This window comes from Pleuronectes platessa, chromosome 15, assembly GCF_947347685.1.
Source record: "Pleuronectes platessa chromosome 15, fPlePla1.1, whole genome shotgun sequence".
NCBI lineage: Eukaryota > Metazoa > Chordata > Actinopteri > Pleuronectiformes > Pleuronectidae > Pleuronectes > Pleuronectes platessa.
In genome coordinates, this window is record NC_070640.1 from 7,943,600 (window position 1) to 7,965,875 (window position 22,276).

General features: G+C 41.9%; 1 protein-coding gene across 3 annotated transcripts in view; it reads left to right on the plus strand.

The window, feature by feature from the left end:
* LOC128456731 (rho GTPase-activating protein 26) overlaps positions 1–22,276 on the plus strand; it is a 76,016-nt gene that overhangs the window by 24,440 nt on the left and 29,300 nt on the right. For all 3 annotated transcript variants that reach the window (XM_053441039.1, XM_053441042.1, XM_053441040.1), the window contains exons 2-11: positions 9,180–9,275; positions 10,953–11,014; positions 11,190–11,265; positions 15,403–15,500; positions 15,850–15,960; positions 16,507–16,611; positions 17,308–17,437; positions 17,815–17,915; positions 19,591–19,685; positions 21,294–21,372. In XM_053441039.1, coding sequence (XP_053297014.1) covers positions 9,180–9,275; positions 10,953–11,014; positions 11,190–11,265; positions 15,403–15,500; positions 15,850–15,960; positions 16,507–16,611; positions 17,308–17,437; positions 17,815–17,915; positions 19,591–19,685; positions 21,294–21,372 — 953 coding nt within the window. The remainder of the gene's footprint in view (positions 1–9,179; positions 9,276–10,952; positions 11,015–11,189; positions 11,266–15,402; positions 15,501–15,849; positions 15,961–16,506; positions 16,612–17,307; positions 17,438–17,814; positions 17,916–19,590; positions 19,686–21,293; positions 21,373–22,276) is intronic.

Here is a 22,276-nt window from a genome sequence, read left to right on the forward strand (position 1 = left end):
TCAAACATGTGTTAAATATAAAAGTGACATTGATTGGCTGACGTTTGCAGGTCACTGGGGTTTGACTGAGGTATTGGACCTCAGGTCTGTATGTTAGCCTGTAGTAAAGCCACTGGCAGGAATATTTATACAAGTGGTGGCAATTAGTGTGTGATTGAGCGGTATGTAGAAACTGTGTGTGTGTATTTTTTTTGTCTGTTGAAACAGCTTGATATTGTAAGTACATTTTGGATTAACCTGGAGCACACAGTCATCTCACTGGGGGGTTATAAGTAATAAGCTATGTGGCCAATTAACATTTGTTCTGTATCTTAAATCACATTAGATGTACAGTGTAAATAAGATGTAGCTAAAAGGTTAAAATATCGTGTAATTATTTTATTATGGGTATTAGATGGCAGATATATTATTTTAACCTAATCTAATGTAAGACGTGTAGATCAGTATGAAATATAAATAATAAACTCCTGAATAATGCCGGCATCTCAAATGCTTTGAATTCTCACTGAAAATCAATTACCAACATTTATTTATTGTATTTGAAAGGAGGCATATGCTCATATTTACAATTTGAATTCTTGTTAAAAGGTTTAAATGATCTAATGCTCTCAAAACATCACTTTCCCCACACTGTCCCATTGCAGCAGCTTCTCTCTTCAGCCTCTGTCTGAAACACTTGTTTTTAGCTCCTGTCTCTTTAAGACCACCCTCCTGATAAAGCCCTCTGCTCTGATTGGCTAAATTCCCAAACAGTGTAATAATATGAATATTTACATCCAGAGATTTTTACAGATTTTCATGGTCTCAAATGCATGAAGATTCTCAGTATTAAAAGAAATCTCTTATTGGCGCTATAATATGTATACGTCCTTGCGTGCACATAGTGTTTGCATGTGTGCGACAATGTGTGATGAGTTGTCTGCAGCCTGGAAGTTGTCCAGGCGTCTTGGCAGCAGTTTGTCCTCATGACATATTTACAGCACGAGCAGCCAGCTTAGCCCTTGGAAGGTGATGAGATAAAATATAGCTCTGAGCCACGTTCCATCTCTGAAACCCCGTTTCTCTGCCAATCTCTTATTCTTTCTCTCAATCCACCAAGTGACGTTATTTCTTGTTTGAGTCCAACACAAATTTTTACGCTGAAATGACCTTGGCTATGATTTCTCTTTTGCTGTAACAAAACATCAACAAACAGACTTCCTGACATTCTCGCTCAGGGGGAAAAAATGCTCTCATACACGTTCATGCCACAATATATATTCAGACGATGGAAGAGGCCTAATGTGATCCCACTGCGATTAGTAATCCACCTTTAACCTTCAAACATTATCCCACTTTACACAGCCCGATGGGACTGTAAAACAAGGTACTAGATGGTAATATTACTGAACAGCAGTGAGCTTTTCTCTGCCTGTTCTCCAGCTGTGTTAGAGGATCGTATTACAGGATGATGATGGACCTGAAAAGTGGGTCTGTAACGGGATCTACATTCATGGCTGCAGCTTTGACCTTAATCACCCATATATGCTCCACTTAGTCAGAACAAGAGCGATGAGACTGTGTACGTCGTCCATCAATGTGCGGCGAGGCGGTCGACTTTGCAAAAAGCTGACTAAGCAGAATGGACAGACGAAGGGTGACCTTTGACTCCTGCTTCCCCCCCTGATCCTGCACCTACCCTGGCAACGCCTGAAAGAAGCCATCTCCACTTCCTTGCCCTTTCTCTCGCTCTCACACACAAACACACACTTTCCCCGATTCTGTGACGTACTGTTGCCATGAAACGAGTGTTTCCTCAACGCTAAATTTCAATGTGACCTTGTGTTCTCTGTCCAACCGGAAACAACGTCCGTGTCCTGTAGTTTCCTGCTCAATGCTTTACAACAATCACTCGCATCGGGCATATTTTTATTTTCTTAAAAGTCCTTAACCCTGTGTTGTTGAGGAAGGAAAGGGATTGGACAGTAACTCCATAACTTTTAAACACACACAGTCTCATTTCGAACGTCACTCAGTCGAGCACATTCCTCTGTCAAGTCCCAACAGTCCCCTTAAATTCAACATCAAATCTGTCATGTTCATTTGTACAAAGTTCAATGACACAGTTCAATGTGATGAAGGAAGGCCCATATAAACTGTTGATTCCATAGTGAATCCACAGTATCTCCCTGCTACACATTGGTGGTAGTTACAAATTTGTAGCTTTATTCTTTCTGTACAGTTATGCAATTACAACAACACTCTGATACTTCATTTAATTCCACTTAATTGTTTTTATAAGTATCCGCAACAAATTGCACACACTTGTATCATCCTCTAAACATGCCTTATTTTTTTCAATCAAGGTATGTAGCTCAATCCCTGGGAAAACTGTGAAAATGTCAGAAGGCCCCGATCCTGCCTGTTTGTCCGTATCCATGCGACCCATCCAAACAGCACACACAATACTGATCATACAGCAGCAACAGCATCTGGCCAAGGATCATGGAGTGGCCCATAACTGAAGAAATGTAGAAGCAACAGAAACAATATCCCACCTGTACACATGGTCACAATTCTCGAATGATAAGATTCTAATCGTAATGTGCTATGTTCATTTATCATGATAACTACATGAATATTATAATATACTTTTTTGAAAAACTTTAATTTTAGTTTCAATATCTGCTTCAAAAGACCAGTATCGGTAGAGCTAATCTGTAGACCCGAGTATTAATCACATCATGAAAACACAGAGCTGTTTGTTTAATATCACTTTTTTTCAGAAAAGCTTTAAACAAGGCTTTTAAATTCTCAATAGTCTGCCTGAAGGGGAAAGGTTTTGAAGGTGGAATAAAATGTGACTTTTTTGGTAGTTGTGTAACTTTATTATAAATTCTCCTCACCAACATGGAACATGGCGTATAGAAGTATGTCTCGGAGTATACTGTGATATTAATTTGATAAAGATTCTATATTTTATAAGTAAAAGTATTAGATCAGACTGAAATCTGTCTTTGTCTCTACAGATGAATAGTTTTTGTGTGTGTTTGTGTGTGTGCGTGTGTTTCACTTAATGAATAGCTTTTCTATTCACATGCTTGTGGAACAAAGCTACTGCACAGTTCCAGCTACTGCTGGATATCCTGTTGATATCACACAGCCCCATTCTTTTCACTGTGTATGTGTGTTTGTGAGTTACACATTGCAGGCGTTGTACAGTGCTGCTGCATGGTTGAGGTTCATTACAGATTCCTTTTGTGTAGCCTAATCTCTCTGTGTGTGTGTGTGTGTGTGTGTGTGTGTGTGTGTGTGTGTGTGTGTGTGTGTGTGTGTGTGTGTGTGTGTGTGTGTGTGTGTGTGTGTGTGTGTGTGTGTGTGTGTGTGTGTGTGTGTGTGTGTGTGTGTGTGTGTGTGTGTGTGTGTGTGTGTGTGTGTGTGTGTGTGGTTCATTCCAGCAATGTCTAAACCAGTGTCCTTCAAATGTCATTGTTGAAGTGACAGGACGTCTATACACCAGTATGGCCACAAATACAATCAAACCCTCTTAATGAAATACTCACAAGACTCAAATCTTTGCTTAATACTAATGTAATGATGAAAACTATTAGTTTTCAGTCAATTAACTGTGTAATTGTTTCATCTCTAATTTTATATTTCTGTTCTGTTACTGGGTTAAAGTATCTGATTTCTGCTTTATGGATGATAACTTATATCTTTTGAGATAATGCTGCCTTCATCTCCAGGTTTAGTCCTGACTTGCTTTTCAAATGTATGTCAAAGTCCCAAGGTCATGAGTTACTCTACTGTTTCCCTGTGTAGTTTTTTTGTGTGAGTTTTCAGTGTGAGTGGTGTCGTGAGCGCAAGAGGAAGTGAAAGAGGGAAGAATGGGGGGAAGAGTACTAGAGAAGAGGGTAAGAGGACAGAGAGGCGAGCGTCTGCAGGGTCACTTATTTTTAGTTGTCACTGTCCTCTATTGACCTTCCTGCCTGGACACACACACACACACGCATACGCACACGCAAACACACATATACTCAGACTTGAATGACTGATTTGACCAGCCAGACCACACTGGGAAGCTGCTGTATGGAGCCGCAGTAGCAGCAACACCACATGTAAATCAATTCTGTTTGGTGGTCTGCTCACATGGACCATGTACCCATTTAGACATACATCTATTGATGTGCAGAGTTCAATATAAATATCCATTCTCATAGCAGCCTAAGGTCATATACTGCGTTAATGTCATTGTACTTCTCCTGTATACTAGTTTTTAATATGCACTGTGTTATTTCTACTCTGGTAAAAGATTCTTAAAAACTTAACAGAATGAATTCGGTGCATCTTCTAAGTAACTTGGAACCAAAGTCTAAACATCTGGAAACCCTCAGCACCTAACCATCTGCTTACCGCCAACAAATATTTATTACTTCTAATCTTCACATACATTGCTCCAACATATTTTAATCTCAGGCTTTAGCTCGTGAATGACTGCACTCAAAATGCTTCCTTACATGTCGAGGCATCACTGCTCCCTACATCTGCAAGTTGGCATTCAAAAGTTGCTCTGGACTGTGTACCTGTTACGGGATTTAATTCTTTCACTGTTGTGTTTTCAAGATAAACCACAATTATATGGTTCAGCAATGTGGTTTTCATTTGAAGACACAGTTTGAGTGTGTGTGTGTGTGTGTGCACAGATATATGGAGCTACGTACTGTATGTGCCTGTGTGTGTCTGAGTGCATCGCGGTTGCCAGCCTCTACTGAGAAATCGGCAATATGCCAGATACGAGTTGTGTGATTTATGTGACACGCGTGATGAATTTACATATTTAAGCCAGAAAAACATAATAAAACATGTGTTGCCTCATCACAGCGTTTGCCAAAATGTACATTGAGACGTCGTCCAAGGGCGAATCGAATCAAACAGGTGAAATCCATTAAACCTGTTTTTTCTTTGATGCTTTAATGCTCTACTTGAGACGCATTTGAGTTTATGACAGTTTATTTTGAAAGAAACACATGAATTTGAACTTCATGCTAAATTAAAGATTTTTTTTAATGTTTTTAGACTGAAACTTGTTTAGACTCAAACCTGTTGCTCCACAGTAAAGCTTCCATTTACACACACAATCATAGAGAACTTTTATTAGCAGAACTTTTTCTATTACACACCATTCACACACTGTGTATGAACCCTAATTAACTCTAATTAACCCCCAATGAACCCCTCATGAACCCTAAATTAACCCAAATTGCCCCCCATCGGGATCCATTGTCTTGCTCAAGGACACTTTGGCTGAGTGGAGGATCTGAGGATCGAACCAACATGACCAATATGACATTGCGAAAGGCCTTTTCCAGAGTGATTAAATGATTAAAGTAAGTTAAGTATTTGTAGAAGTGAGAAAACATTTTAAATCTTTCTCAATAGTTTTTAAATTTAAGCTTTTTACCAACACTCAGGATATTTTCTAAGCTGATCATAAAACATTACAAATCAAAGCAGTGTCATCTCATGTAGTTATTGTGACGTAGATGCTGAACCCATTGCTGGATTCCCTATTTAACATGCAGATGTCGCATCGCCACAAAACCCTGGCTCCTATACAACAGGAGAGCTTTGCACCTTCACCTCATAGCGTGCTTTTTCTGGATAGAAGCCGTGGTTCGGCCGGGGCTTTTCTGTGGGGACTTTGCATGTTCTCCCCTCGTATGTGTGGGTTTTCTCTGAGTGCTCGGCTTCCTCCAGCAGTCCAAAGAGTTTTTAAGAGTCTCCAGGGATATTGGTTTGAATGTGAGCGTTAAAAGTGTTTGTTTGTCAGCCCTGTGACTTGGGATCGGCTCCAGACCCTGGCAACGCTCAAAGAGAAAGTGGCATTGATAATGGACGGCTGGAACAAGGAGCGGATGACTGTGGAACTAATACGCATAAACTTCAAGGCAGAATTTTTTTAAACGGTCTTCTGCTTTTCTAATCCTGCAGTCTGCTGTTAGATTTCGATGTGTGAGTGACCACGTGGCGTGTGGCCGGATCCAGAGTGAAGATTTTATCCATGACCGGCAGGTTTTCTCTGACTAGGTGCCGAGAGGAACTGTCAGTGGCACGATGGAGCAGTCAGATAAGAGAGGGAAGGGGAGTTGGAGGCCCAAAAAAATCAAAAGAGCAGCGAAGTCGGAGCGAGGAGGAGGGGGCAGAGAGAGTTATCGTTTTGTGTACCTCAGTGGACACGTAGCAGGACATCAGTGCTGCCAGAGCCGGACTTGATTCACTGAGGCCACCCATGCATAGTAGAACACACTCATGATACAAACAGAAAAATGTCAATGGATAATGTGTGATAGAAAACAATCACTGCAGTGGCTCTGAAAATATAGATCCAGTCGGTAATGCATTTTATTATGGTTTATAACAGTGTTACAGGAAAGTATGCATCGGTTTCTTAAAGATTGACAGTCAGAAATGCCACCTAGTCACCTCAAACTCTCCTGAATCACATTATCTCTGCACGTGTGCTTCAGAACATACAAAATACAAAATTTAAAAGATTTTATAACCAAACCACTTGTTTCCGTTGACTGTAAACATGTGAGATTCTGCTGTTTCACACTACAACACCCGGACACTGGGTCTGCAGAGCTGTCACCTGGAGCCGCTCTTGTATCTCACAGATGACTTTACCAGGTGCTGGCTGACGCACACACACACACACACACACACACACACACACACACACACACACACACACACACACACACACACACACACACACACACCAGTGACATAGACAGGAACAAACTCTGCTCTCCGCCTTGTCTCAAGCCTAAACATGAGTTTGTTTGCTCAACAGTGAAGAGCAAAAACCACAACTGAATGTCAACTGTCACTTCCCATTTACTTTCGCTGACGTGTATATTGAGTAATCGCTGAGATGAATAAGAGTAGCGGCCTCTTATGTTCTTATTTGGAGGAAAAAGCTTTGAAAGGCTCAGTAAACAGGAAATTGTTGCTGATTTACGTTAAAGGACACATTATGCTTTTGAAGTTTTTCTTTTCTCTGGTATGTTATGCAGGTTTTTTGTATTTGTAAAAGTTAAAAAGCCCAAAGTCCTCAGTGCCTCTCCACATTCTCTTCTCTCCCATAAAAGACGCTGGTACTGAAGCTCCTGAAATGCCTCGTCAGTCGTCCAGTGCATACATCTGGGGCACCGTGATATCACATGACATCACCATTCTCCATATTTGCATAATACACACCTAGCGGCTAGTCCTGCATTCCTTCTGCGTGCATCAGAAACAGTGAGAGCAGAGGCCAATATTTCCCTTTCAAAGATCCAGGAGCTAAATCCCAGTGTTTCAGACAGAGGCTGAAAAGAGGAGCTGCAGCATTGGACAGTATGAGGAGAGTCGTGTGTTTTCTGAACAACAAATAATAACACAAATTAAATATACAAACCTGAATAAGAGCATAACATGTCTCCTTTAATTTGTTAATGATATGATACATTTTATTTATGCAAATGTTTTGTAGCCGAGCAGCTTGAGAGTATTGTGGTTTTTCAGTCCATTGTCCAGTTCCAACTCAGCCCACGTTGCTTGTATATCATTTATAAAACTTTCCCTCCAGCTGCTATGTATTTCACTGAATGAACGTTTTTATTTTCTTCAATGGACACAGGCACTGTATAACCACAGTTTATCTTCAAGGTTGGAATGTGGTCTGATCATTCTTTAGTTATTTTGATGCAGCAGAGCCACTGTGACTCACTGCTAACTGACATCCTACAATGTTTCATGAGTCAGTCGTGCGTGTGTGCGTGCGTGCGTGTGTGTGTGTGTGTGTGTAAATGTGTGTATATAATTGTATTTTGAGCTAAGACTGTACGTAGTGAGGACAGCCCTGTTTCATTGGGTTGTTTGAGGGTTAAGACTTGTTTTTAGGGTTAGAACTAGGTTCAGGTTGAGGTTTGGCATTTAGTTGTGATGGTTATGGTAAGGATACGGGTTTGGCAAATGCATTATGCCTATGAGTTTCCTCACGAAGGTAGAATTACAAGATTGTGTTTGTGTGTGTGCCGTGATGTGTATGTTACTGGCAACACATGCAGGAGCTGCAACGCCTGTGTTTCATTTCTGCAACTGGCAAGCACAGAGCAGCTCTTTCCAAATGCACATTTTGTCCACACACACAGATATGCATGGTGAACGTGTGGTATTTACACGAGCACGGCCTATTGCCCTGCGTCTGTCTGCTCTCTCAACCCCTCTCCGTCCTTTCCCTGACTCCCATCTGTCTTTTCACGTGAGACTCTTGATCTCTCGACTTGTTTTTTCGTCTCTTTCTCTTCATATTTGTCTGGATTTCATTTTGAGTTCCAATCCATATTTTCAAAACACTGCTGAAATCCGTCTTTGCTGCTTGTGCACATTTGGTGTAGTTCCTGTCCCTCATCTCTCTGGAATGATCGGCATTTTCCTGCTGGGATTGAACACATCATACTTTCACCTATATTGCAAATTAGCAAAGGCATCAATATGCATGGTCATTATTTAAAAATTCCTATATCGCACTGTGTTTCAATGTCAGGATATTGTGCAAGTGCGGTGTTATTTCTCAGTATCTCTCTCTCAGTATCTTCCGTTCCGTTCTTCCTCTATTTCACTAGAACTCCGTAGGACACGTGTGCAACCTTGGTCCGCCCGGCAACAGGGAAACTTTGTAGTGGAGGTGACCCTGCCTTGACTTAAAACGTCCAGCAAGCCTAACTCGCCGTGAGTGGCCGTCTCCTAGGAGCTCCTAGCGCCTCATGTATTATTTGAAAGACTTCCATCCATCTGTCCGAGGCCTTTCACTGCCTCACTTGGCCAACGTGAGTCAGGATTAATGGCTCTTTTCACAGCGCGTGCACAGATGCAGACAAACATAGTAGCTGTCAACCTTCATCACTAAAACCCCTGGGGATCCACTCACAGTATCCCCAGTCTACATTTGGGCTTTTTCCACTTACTCTCCCTTACAGTAACTGCGTAAAAAAGCGAATCAAAGAATGGTTTTCTGGGACATGGTGGTAGGAATGAAGTAAGAGTAATAATGTGATGTTTTACAGTGAGTGGGTGGAAAGTTTTTCTTCCTCTCTAGTGTCCAAACTGGTCAACACTTCTAAACCTCTAACATCTCCTCTCTTTTCTCTCAGGTCTGTCGACGGCCAAGAGGAAGTTTGCCGGCTCTCTCAACGAGTTTAAATTCCAGTGTATTGGAGACGCGGAGACGGACGATGAGATTTGCATAGGTGAGCTCGCCGATATGGAATCTGATCCGGACAGTTGAGAGCTCCTCAGTAAATCTGGAGACAGCACATTCCCATTTATAGTCACCAAAATAGAAACAGTCGTATCAGCAGCGATATAAAGAGCAGCTTGATTTTCTTCTGATAAACAAGCTCAAATGATGCCTCTCTGCTGAGTCTGCTCTGGGCCTTTTTTTAGTATCAAAGATTTATGTTTGATGGAAATCGTTTGAAAAGTGTAATTGTCTCTGCCGGGCTTTTTTATTGCCTGACAAAGAGCAAATAAGGAAAAGGATTACAAAAATAACTGAACTCACATTTATATCCTCAAAGTTTAGTGGTAGATAAATAGATTATCACATACAGATAATTAATTATACTTAGGGGTGTTGGGTAGAAGGTGATGCCCATTTAAAAACTGTTAAAATTACACGTATACACTGTGGACATTGCAGTATGTGGCTAGTAGAGAGTGGGCTGAGGTCATTTGTATCTGCTAATGTTCAGTACAATGGCAATAATGTAGTATTGGTCTACATGAGAACAGTCATTCCATGAACTCATCCAGGCTTTGCAGCGCTCTGCTGTGTAACATGCGGCGGCCGCCACACCCTCTCCTGGCCCTGTCTCTGCAGGCCGCGGCTCTCAAACTGACCTCACCCACCCACCACTGTTGTTTAACTAGCCTCAACTATCTTTCCTGCACAGCTTGCTGCTCGACCGGGCTGCACAACGGCTGTTTGTTTTGTAGGATGGTCGTTTTCATTCACGTGTCAAACTGACGTCTTCTCGATTGTTACACCCTAAACCGAAAAGGTTTGAATTTAAACAGATTCAAAAGGAATTGATCTTTACACAGTTGTATAAAAAGGGACAAAAACAGTCTGTTATTTTTTTATTGGTTCAGTGTCTCATTATATCCACTGTGATTGATTTTGTGTGATTGTGCTAAAAGGTTTGACTGCATTTATAAGGACATTAAAAGGTTGTGTTGCTTTGTAATGCATTCCTGCATAGATCCCTCCTTTATAGTTGGATCCAACTTCCAAGATCCAAATCCTGCAGCTTAAGCTTAATTTCGAGGAGCTGTGTGTGTGTGTGTGTGTGTGTGTGTGTGTGTGTGTGTGTGTGTGTGTGTGTGTGTGTGTGTGTGTGTGTGTGTGTGTGTGTGTGTGTGTGTGTGTGTGTGTGTGTGTGTGTGTGTGTGTGTGTGTGTGTGTGTGTGTGTGTGTGTGTGTGTGTGTGTGTGTGTGTGTGTGTGCTCCATATAATGATTAAGGATTAAACATGCTAACTGTGTGTGTGTGTGTGTGTGTGTCTGGTGCTTGACAGGGACACAGGCAACTGAAATGGAAACTTTGGCCCAAAACAATGCAGCCGGGCCGCGCTCACGTTGAGAGCACCGTAGAAACAAACCCTCTGAATTGAGGTTTTATTTCCAGTTAATCAATCTGCTGTGTCATGACTTTAGAAACGTTTCTGAAAAGGTCCAAGAACAGAAACAAAGGCGCCCTCATCACGTCCGCCTCGTGCCAACTCGCTTCAAAACACTCCCTCCGTCTCTGTTTGTACTTGTGTGTCTTTCACCATCATTTTCTCTTTTCTTTCCAATTGTGTCTTGTTTTTAATATGTCTTTCTGTTTTTTTACCCCCCCTGCCTGTTGATGTTTCTGCCCTCAGCCAAGTCGCTCCAGGAGTTTTCATCAGTTCTGCAGAACCTGGAGGATGAGAGGACACGGATGGTGAGTGAGATCACAAACTGTCAGGGATCTAATAGGCTCGACGATGGGAGGGAGTAAGAACTGAGTTTTTCAGAATAAAGCTTTTCATTACTCTTTAAATCGGCTAATTTATGTAGATACGTGTCAATAATGCAGTATATGTAAATAATGTCTATAATAACGTGTGTTTCTCCAGATCGAGAACGCCAGCGATGTTCTGATTATGCCTCTGGAGCGGTTCAGGAAAGAACAGATCAGCGCAGCCAAGGCAAGTGAACGACATTGTACAGCCACAGTGATGGTGACAGTTCACGTGTGCTGGGCACCAGTATTGACACGTGTTCGCTGGCAGTGAAACACAAGTACATCAACAATATTCTGCTGTATTTCTGCAGCTGTTAACTGGTGGACACGGCGTTCACCGAAAACGTCTATAGTTTCATTTTAGTTGAAAACAATATGTTATACAGTGACAGAGACAGAAAGCCTTAGGTGTGATTCAACTTTATTTTAAAATGACGACAGTTAGATTTCCTGAGAGACTTCAGATCTCACTGGATGAGGCACTGCAGGTGAAACCATTTCCTGTCTCAGAAACACTCACCACCTGGTCGACGTTGTTTTGCAGTTTATCAGGTTTTCATTTACAGGAGAGTGTCTTCATTGTTTTCATATCCAGTACATCTGGATACAATTACTCATTTCATTTTTTGTTACTGTAGTCTTATGTAATGCTCCCTGAAATAACTGGATTACTGTAGCTCCATTAAAAACAGCACATCTTCTGCTCATAAGGCCTTTTTCTAAACTATTGGCACATGTTAAAGTTCCTTTGAGAACCTCCAAGATAATCACAGTATTTCCTGTATTGTCAGAAGCAATGCTGATTATACAACACAGCGCTATTAAGTACATCCTATGATGTTTCTGCATTCACAGCTTTGCAAGGATACTTTGTAATAAGTTGAATGAACATGAAAAATATCACCAACTACTGAAAACACTTCCCTGATAGAATACTTTGTATAGTAGTGTTGATGAAACCTTACAATCCTCAGTCTACCTTGCTAAAGTCAGTTATATTAACAGTGCAGCCTCACAATAACTTTGCTCAGACAGAAACTCCCTTTCAAACCAGCGTGTAATGAAAAGCTACAGTAAAATATGTATATATTAAATGTGTCCTGGTCTCTTCTCCTTCACTAAGTCTCCCAGTATCACAGTCTGTGCCGTCACTTCCATGACCTGGATAGGAGATTAGAGAAATACATAATCCTGCCATAAATCACTGCTTCCCACCGGGGGGTCTCTGCGGATGACAGGGCTCCCTCACGGCACAGCCACTGTTGTTTTAGTGTTTCAGCGAGTATGAATCTTTTCTACCTTGACTGAGGGTACAGGACGGTATGGAAAACTTGGGACTAAAATAAAGTACAGGGAGGACCTCGAATTTACAACACCCTTAATTTACAAGATAAGAACTACACCAGTCATGTTTTGGGGGTAATCTCCTGCCCCATTTAGTGAATATGCCATGTTTCTGTAATCTCCTTACATCAGGTCATGCTTCACATGCCCTGTGCAGTCTTTAGCTATGGGACATAGATGAGTATCTCTTCAGGGTCTCCTCTGATACATGCTGTATTTAACATGTTATCAGTGCATATACTCTCCTAATCCATCCCAATATAGCAGGTCATTGTTTGATTGTGACACGGTGGCCCGATTAAGAAGTGAACGGGTAATCTGGGATGTTAGGTCAGGGCGAGCGATCCACTAATCCTGGTTTAGAACCTGAAAGAACCGACAACATCTTGGCCTGCCACAGTTTCACCGCGACGCAAAGCTGCCGAGCTGAGAGGAGTTCCAGGAGAGTTCCAGAGAAGAGAGATGGATGTGTGTCCAAAACGTGCAGCTATATCTTAAACAGTTACTCGATTCAAATAGCTGCTGACAGGAGGTTTTAGAAAACATTGCATGATGAGGTAACTCCTTTTAGATTCAACATTCAGCAGCCTTTCAACTAAAGGAAATAGTGCAGGTCATGTCTATGTTAAATCAAAAAATCTATCCTGAAGCAATGTTTGAAGAATTTCTGATGAATGAGTTTGAATAAAGTATTAAACCCACTCATAAAAAAATGGTTTGCTATTAATTACCTAATTAACTTCTGAATCACCTCCCAGGTATTAATTTCAGGCTCAGGCGTGTTTTTACTTTATCTGATCTGATCTGTGCTCGAACTTTTACCTGGGGGGGATAAAAAGTTTATAGGAGCATCAACTGGCGTGTAAACACAGATTACAACTTGTTACTGCTGAAACGTTAAAGTGTGATGACTCTGACCTGACGTCTCCTCGCTGCATCAGTGTTTTTCAGTTTAAGCTCCTGACAGACTCAGCAGATTCTGCTTCTGCTGCTGGAACATAGTTACTGATAAAGTGCAGTAAATTCCTGGTACTGTCTGTAAACTTTGATGCTGTGTAAAAAAAATTAAGTGAAAGTTCATAAAAAAATGCCGACGTCATCTGCGGCATGCAGAAACAGGCAGGAGGTGATGATGTGGTTGAAGTCATGTTCCTGTGGGACTCCCTTGCAATCGTTCACATGACGCTGGAGACAAACATTAGTCGGTCTGGTGGCAGGACATTGTGCAGTATTCAAACATTACATCAACTTCACTCCTCTGACAAAGAAAAGAAAATCATTGGAGAAGTTAACACAGTTTGAGGACACTGCCACCTGCTGGACTAGCACAGCACCGACTCTTGAAAACCAATTTGAATGCTTCTATATATTTAATATAAAATTTGGTGAAGAGTGAGCAGTGATTTAGAGTAAACATTAACACACACATGCACACACTACATATACCTTTTAAAGCACAGTCTAATAGAAGTAGGAGTTGTTATGTTGGTAGTTCACGGTTTGAATGTCACACAACAGCATGTTTCAGTGAATATTACAGTTGAGGTGATCACATTGCAAATATGACATGAATGAAAGGAGCGTATACAAAATTTCATGTAAAATGCAAAAATATGTCCAAAAATCTACAATTGAAAAGAAAAGCACTTTAACTCAAAACAATTGATAATTTTCATGAGTTCTTTGTAAAAAGCAATGAAATCCACGATGAGGGAGATACAGAGAGAGCAATTTCCGACATGAGCATGTATTTCAACGACGCAGACTTTAAACAGAGACCTTGTTGTTCAGAGGAATGTTCATCAGCGCTGATGTTTTCTGCAGCTGCTGTCTGTTCCTCCTCGAGCCTCCACAGAGCATCAGGGTGAAGGAAAAAACTTTTCAAGGAGAAAGTCCGAATATCAAGAGAATTAAGTCGTAAACGTAGGCTAAAACTTAATTTTCTTGGAATATTTTAACCTCATTCTTGAAAGATCAGGATATATTTTTGTTGAACGCGGTCCTAATTCTCCGTGGCTCAATAAACTGTAACTTTCATGACAGTTTTCTGTCTATTATCAGATAAAATGTCTGAAAACAGTCAGACATGTACACCTCAATTTACTGCTTTTTGCTGCAGCACCAAATATTCAGATTCTGACAGTAAATCTTATTCTGATCTTCGCCCTGAAGCTCTTATCCGGTCACGTCACGAGTTTTGGATAAAGAAATGCAATAACACTAACAAGCCGGGGCAGATGTACAGTTAATCACACCCTAGTGTCTCTCTGACAGAGGGCGACCCAACCTGACCCGCCCCTCCTCTGTTTATGTCTCTGCTTTTGTTTCCCCTCCTCCGTCTCTAGGTCCCCACATCTCTTCCTTCCATCGGCTAGAATTAGATTAAAGTATAATGAACCTATCATCTACCTATAATCGCTGATAGAACATGTTCAGGGACGAAACAACTGCCTTGTGTGTTCTTTCCTCTCTTGATGTTCTCGGACGCTTTTCAGTTTGTTTGTTTTCTCTGTAGTTTTAAAGCCAGCAGTCGTAAGAAAGCCACACCCTGTTCTATCTGTCCCTGGTTCCTCATTCGTCCATCTGTCCGTCTCTGATGGTGGTGATCTCAGCTCTCAGTGTGAAACAGTCTGTTGTTTTATAAGCAGCTGTGCTCCCCAGAGGAACCATTTCAAACTGGACTCCCTGACAAATGGAAAATATTAATGCGAAAGCTAAAAGAAATTCCCTCTAAATAAAGATCACCTTAACCCTCTGTTCTCCAAACATACTCTTAAGTCAATTGTACTGGAGGGCTATGTCTGAATACAGATGGTAGTCACTAATCAAATTAGTCCATGATAATATGTTTCAAGTTAATTGATTAGATTAGATGTTTTGTCTGTTAACATGACAGAAATGTTCCCTCTGATGTCTCCGAGTCGAATTAGCTGAGATGAGGCTTGATTAAAGCGTCTGTCAACCAAATCTGTTCCAGGAAGCCAAGAAGAAGTACGACAAAGAGACGGAGAAGTATTGTGCAGTGCTGGAGAAACATCTGAGCCTCTCAGCCCGGAAGAAAGAGTCACATCTACATGAAGTAAGAGGCCTAAGTTCACACCATAGACTTCTTTTAAAGATGGACGTCATGTCTCCGCTTCCTCCCAGTATCCAGAAATGAAGCCAAAATATCTCAGACACAAAGGCAGCCATCTTGTACCGATGAGGTCATAGGAAGTGAATTCACTGTGTGCCTTGACTGTTTGATTTGGTCCAAGCCCCATCTGCTAACATGTAGGTGGTGGGTTGTATGAACTCTTCTGCAGCCAGCCACTAGGGGGTGATCAAAACAGTCTTCCATCTTTATATACAGTGCATGGCTTACAACTGTTTTTTTTTCATCCACGTGATTGGTCTTTCAGCATTCTTAATTTCCTTCCCTGTCATAGGCGGACAACCAGGTCGATACCGTACGGCAGCACTTCTACGAGGTTTCTCTGGAGTATGTCTTCAAGGTGCAGGAGGTCCAGGAGAGGAAGATGTTCGACTTTGTGGAGCCGGTGAGAAGACACTCGTTCATTTTCCCCCTTGTTTCTTAACTTTTCCCTCGAGTCGCCGAGCACACTTGCTGTTTTTCCAGCACATTAGCTGACTCTAAGATATCCACACCCAGCAGCTGCTGTCTGAAGTCAGTTATTCTGTTGCTAGAAAAACAGCCGTTTGGAAGTTTCAGGTGCAGAGTTGCCCGAGGGTAACTCAGTGGTTAATGCTGCGGAAATAGAGACAATTTGTCCCACAAACACAAAACAAACCTCAATTTAAAGTGGGGAAAGTACAAAGTTGGTCTATTTCACTATTGTCTTTTGTTGTGATTATTTTTTTCTTTATCATATGGCAACATTATTCAATCTTTCTCTTCCTCCTCACTGCCACCTCCTCATACTTTTCTCCTCCTCTTCTCACACATCTGCTTCCATTACTCACCTTCCTCATCTACCTTCTGGTCCCCTCTTTCTCTCACCCTCCTTCACATCAGTTTTATCTCACCCTCTACCTCCTCCGCTTCCTTCGCTGTCCTCACTTTGTTTTCATTTTGTCTCCCTCAGCTGTTGGCGTTTCTCCAAGGCCTGTTCACCTACTACCACCACGGCTACGAGCTGGCAAAGGACTTCAATCACTTCAAGACTGATCTCACCATTAGCATACAGAATGTAAGACACAACACACACACACACACACACACACACACACACACACACACACACACACACACACACACACACACACACACATTCCAAGATCTAAAGTGTCTCCACTTGCTCCAACTGGAGCTGCTGCTTTGACTTAGGTTGCAAACTTAATAAGATTTTGTTTGTCCACCAATGAAAGGTCAGTGTCCTCCAAATCTGTTTAAAGTTTTGAGAGAATCATATGTGTTTGGGTTCATTTGAGTCATTAGTGCAGTGGAAGTTGTTTTAAAAAGGTGTAATTCAGGAAGATGCCCCAGAGAAAGTAATAATCTAAATGTGAAGCTGTCACTAACTGAGAGGAATTCAAAGGTCACAGTTACTCATCCGGAAATTGTATAGGAGACTCATTGAAAAAATCTATGAAAATGGGCTGGTTAGTTTCTGTGTAATTCTGATCAGAGACACACAAACAAAAAAGAGGGGCAACAGCATTTTCTCCTTGGCGGAGGTAAAAAATGACCTCAAATATTTAGGATTTATAGTGCAGAGAATTTCTGCTTCATTCTGCTCTTATAGAGCTTTTTCTGTGCCTCTTGTTCTGCATAAAAATAGATAGGTGCATATTCTCCTGTTGTTGCAAGTTGAGCTTTATCTCAGGATCACAACATTCGATGAAAGGCCTAAGGCTTGTGCCTCCCTGTGCTTGTGTTTGCACAGACGAGGAACCGCTTTGAGAGCACCCGGTCGGAGGTGGAGAGTCTGATGGGGAAGATGAAGGAGAATCCACACGATCACAAGAGTGTCAGCCAGCACACCATGGAAGGATACCTCTTTGTACAGGAGAAGCGTATGTATCTGCGTGTGTTTAATAAATGTATCACATCTTACAGTAAGGACGCATTTCAGCAACAATTTACAGTGCGTCAGTGCCATGGCAACAGGCTCTGTGCGTGTACCGTACATGCGTGTTAGTGGCATGTTTTTCTCCCACACACATCAACAGAGCAGCAGAACAAATAAAACAATGATGAGACGGCAGTTGACAAAGCCATGTGACCTGCTGGAGACGTGACAGCCGCTATTAACAACTAAGACTCTTTATTTAAAATCCCAGTCTCCTAACGCCGCTGATTTAGTTTTTCTGTCTTTTCCCCTTATTCCCTTCTTCTCGTGTGTTTATTTTGCTTTTAACCGTTTCTCCATTCATTTCTCTCTTTCCCTCAGGCTCATTTGTATCTACCTGGGTGAAGTACTACTGTACGTACCATCGGGAGCCCAAGAGGGTGACCATGGTTCTGTTTGACCCTAAATCAGTAGGGAAAATGGTGAGTAGCTCTGAACATTCAAATGTGCAGATACATGTAAATACACTGTTCACACTCGGTATTAACAAGCGTCCTGAATGTGTCTCCAGTGACCACTTGACCACGTGATTAGATCTCAAAGGGCGTGTCTTCTTCCTCCCAAAATCCAGAATTGAAGCTAAAATATTCTGTATATATGAAAACTACCATCCTGCACCGTAGAGAAAGTGGAGTAGAGCGATGTACATGCTCGGCCGATCGCTTGTTAGTCTCAACTGTCAATCACCGACTTTCACCCCGATTTTATAGCATCAAATAATGAAGTAAAACCCTCAAAACAAATATGTATACAAACATTTGTATCTAAAACTACAACAATAACAGAAACCATATTTGAGAAAGTTTTTTCGTTTGGTTCATGCCTAATCCACTAACATGGAGGACTCAGGGGTTATGACCACTACGGCAGCCGGCCACCAGGGGGCAATCAAATGCTTTGGCTTCACTTTTGAGTAGTCATGTGGTCCACATTCAAATGCAGTCAATGGTTCACACCTGTATGTAGATCGTTCCTCACACTGACACTAAACAGCCAAGATATGATTCTCTCCTGCTGTCTTTGTTTCCCTCTGTTAGAAAAGACAGTTTTTACAAAGTTAGAAACATAAACAGTCACATGCACACAAATGTTCCACATGCTCAGACCGACAGACACAAACACACACACACAAGTTTCTTTTCAGCCTATACAGCCTCACCATGTTGTCTCATTTGCAGTATGTTCCCACCCTGTACATCCCTCTGCCTGCTCTCCAGCTCTCAGTCACACTCTGCCCACTGCTGAGCGCAACCAGCTCTCACCACTGAGTGTGCTTGGGTTTATTTTTTTTATTATCTCCAACACATGACGTGCTGTCAAGAGATAGTTCAGGGGAAGCTGCAATTAAGTCCTTTTGACAGCAGAGGAGTGTAGAAGTAAGGTTTTATCTCAGTCGATCAGTTACAAGACAAAGAGCAAATTTGACACAGGATTCACACCAGTGCACCGTCATGCAGGGAGATACTAGTTTTAGGACAGAGGCCAATTTATTCCACGACAGCCGCCTTATAAGACGAGTGCGCAGCTTCATTTTCTTGAAGTTCTTCTGTATCTCTTTTCACTCCCACCTACGTCCTGCGTAACGCAAGCTCAGGCCTGTTTCCTGCTAGTTGCCACAGAGCATTTTGAGTCATTTCAGTAACTAGGCTCAAAGTTAAAGTAGAAAACACTGAACTCCAACTCAATAACACAGGTAAGATAAACAGAGCAAGCACAGCGACACACGGATCGGAAAGAATCACACGTGCATAAAATGGTTTGCATGTACTCTTTGGATTCTGGCTGTGCTTTAACACATGGTATCTTAAAAATAGAGTAAGAAAAAATGAACAATATTGAATAAAGAGTGGTGTAAACACAGCCTTTCCACCTTGTATGTGTTGGATCAAATTCTGTTCAACAGGGGAGGAAAGAGAGCGAACCATTATTGCGCCAAAACTGATTATACAAATATTTGTGTTCTCCGATTCGTCAGGAAAAAACCTCTGCCCTCATTCCAGACTGTCATCTGTTCTGCAGGTTCACGAGTCTGCATGTCTCACACTACTAGTGCTGTGTCCCATGATGCTTTTCTCTTTCCCCCTATAATTCTCTCAGGGAGAAGAGGAGAGCTTCATCCTCAAGTCCTGCACCAGGAGGAAGTCGGACTCCATAGAAAAGAGGTTTTGTTTTGATGTGGAGTCTGTGGACAGGTCAGTGACCGATCTTCCTTTCACCCTCTTCCACCTGGTTCCATTTCACAATTCTCCCACTTAATTTCTTCTCAAGACAACGCATTACTTTTCCGGTCAAGGCACAAATTGTGTCTTTATTAATCAGTGTACTACAAAATCCAAACTTTACTGTAGTTTTAAGGTCCTATTATTAATTTATTTACAGTTTTCCAAAACTGTAAACTCAGGGCTGGTAACACCTTGTCAATAGGCTCTTTAATTTATAAATTAATAATTTAATTAAATCTACCGTAAATGGGATGAAGATTTTTTAGAGATTTTATTTCTAACCAGTAAGAAGAAGATACAAGCTGCGTTCTAGAGCTTTACAAGGTGTAATTACAGGTAGGATACATGCGGGGGTGCTGTTCAGTTGAGTTGGACCTGGGGAAGGACATTGTGGCTGCTTGTCTTCTTCTTAGGCTTTTCCCCCTGTAGAGTTTTTCTTCCTACTCCCCTCTCCGCCCCCTCTTACTCTTCCATCTCCTCTTTTTCCTCTCCTCCCTCTCTGCCTGCACTTCCTCAGCCCCAGACCTCCTCCATCGAAACAACCTCATCTTGTCATCACCCCATCCGATTTTTTTCCTGTTCCCACATGCCTCTTCTTCTTTTTTATTCATTTCTTCTTGTGTTATTGTTGTTGTATAGACTAGTATAACCACATTAAGGGATTTTTATCAAGGTTTGTATTACATTACATGTGTAGAATGTGACTGTACACTCAGAACTGTGTGTGTGTGTGGATGAAGTTTCTGCCGAGGAAACATGACCGAAAGACACTGTGTAGACGTGTGTGTGTGTGTGTGTGTGTGTGTGTGTGTGTGTGTGTGTGTGTGTGTGTGTGTGTGTGTGTGTGTGTGTGTGTGTGTGTGTGTGTGTGTGTGTGTGTGTGTGTGTGTGTGTGTGTGTGTGTGTGTGTGTGTGTGTGTGTGTGGAAGTGGGTGTGTGGAAGTGGGTGTGTGGAAGTGGGTGTGTGGAAGTGGGTGTGTGGAAGTGGGTGTGTGGAAGTGGGTGCATCTATCAGGATGATATATCATAGTTACTCTTAGTTTCTTACTCAAACAAATCCCCATTCGGTTGTTTTATTCATAAGTTGAGCTCTTGGTCCTTTTTCATCCTTTTATGGAGAAACAAAACTGTTGATCATCTGTTTTGGTGAAAAGTGATATTGTAGTCATACCTCAGGCACCCATACATGAATAAAGTTTGCTTTTTGAATAAGGTTTCGATACGGACACAGATCCTTTCACCGGTTCTGGAGGACAAGCTTTTTATAAGAAATGTGTTGTACAGATTTTTTTTAAACTCGTTTGTTGGAAAAACTCAAAAGGGAATTCTGAGAAGCTCTTTGTTTCAAGTATGATCCTATGATTGCAGCTGTAGTTTGTGTTATAGGCGTTGCTGCACTCTGTATACACACTGTATTTGTATGTACTTAGTAGACAATGTTTGCCACTGACCTCAATATTCAATAAGCAATTGTTTTGGCGTATGTGCGTGTGCTTGTGTGTGCGTGTGTGCGCGTGTTTCTGTGTGTGTGTGTGTGTGTGTGTGTGTGTGTGTGATGGTGTGTTTGTGTATGCGAAGGCCGGGAGTGATCACCATGCAGGCTCTGTCAGAAGAGGACCGGAGGCTGTGGATGGAGGCCATGGATGGGAGAGAGCCGGTAGGTTACCATGGTTACCGGTTAGTTCTTATGTGGTGAAACAATAAATAAAGGCAGACACACACACACACACACACACACGCACACACACACACACACACACACAGGGCCAATATGTTTGCTAAGTAAAGCAAGAGCTCCAACATCAACAGTTTTTTTTTTCTTTCTCATCTGTGTGACGTCAGCAGCGTTCCTCCCTCAGAACATTCGATATATCACAAAGCCGCACTCTCGTATCAAAAGGATTGACAAGGAGGAGAAATCCGGCAGTATTCCAATATTCTTTTTTCCTGTGAAATTCTGGATAATTTACAACCTTAAGTGTCTTACAATGAGGCAATCATAGAGGGTTAGAAGGGGAAATTATTTTTACGTGAAGCTGCTCACTGTGTTGATGTAAAGTGCACAATCCACGGTGAGAGGTCACAGGTAAAGTCAAGTGGGATCATGCGAAGGGTCAGAAGCCAGAAATGTTTGGTAACCACCGGCCCGGAGCCATTACCACAGACACAATGAATGCTATAAGTTTCTAATAGGACAGTTGACTCAAAGCAAGTCTCCCTGACACTTGGAATATTCCTTTTTATTATACATTTCTTTCACCCTGAGGCTGATAATGGGAGTGTTGCTTTCCACACTGTCATTTTGATCATGTCCCAACACTTGCCCCGTCGTCACGTTGGTATTCAAACGAGGTAAAGGTAAACTGCATCCGTAAACACACCACAAGCTGGAGCAGGCAGCGGTGCGCTCGGATCGTCTGTGATAATAACGCAAAGAGATGTTGATGTTTTGCTCTTAAGGACTCGCCTATGTTTAATTGTTCCCTGCTGTGTGGATGCTTCACCTTGAGGTTCAAGGTACAAGGCCACACAACGGGACCAGAGGCTTTGAGCTCTAACAC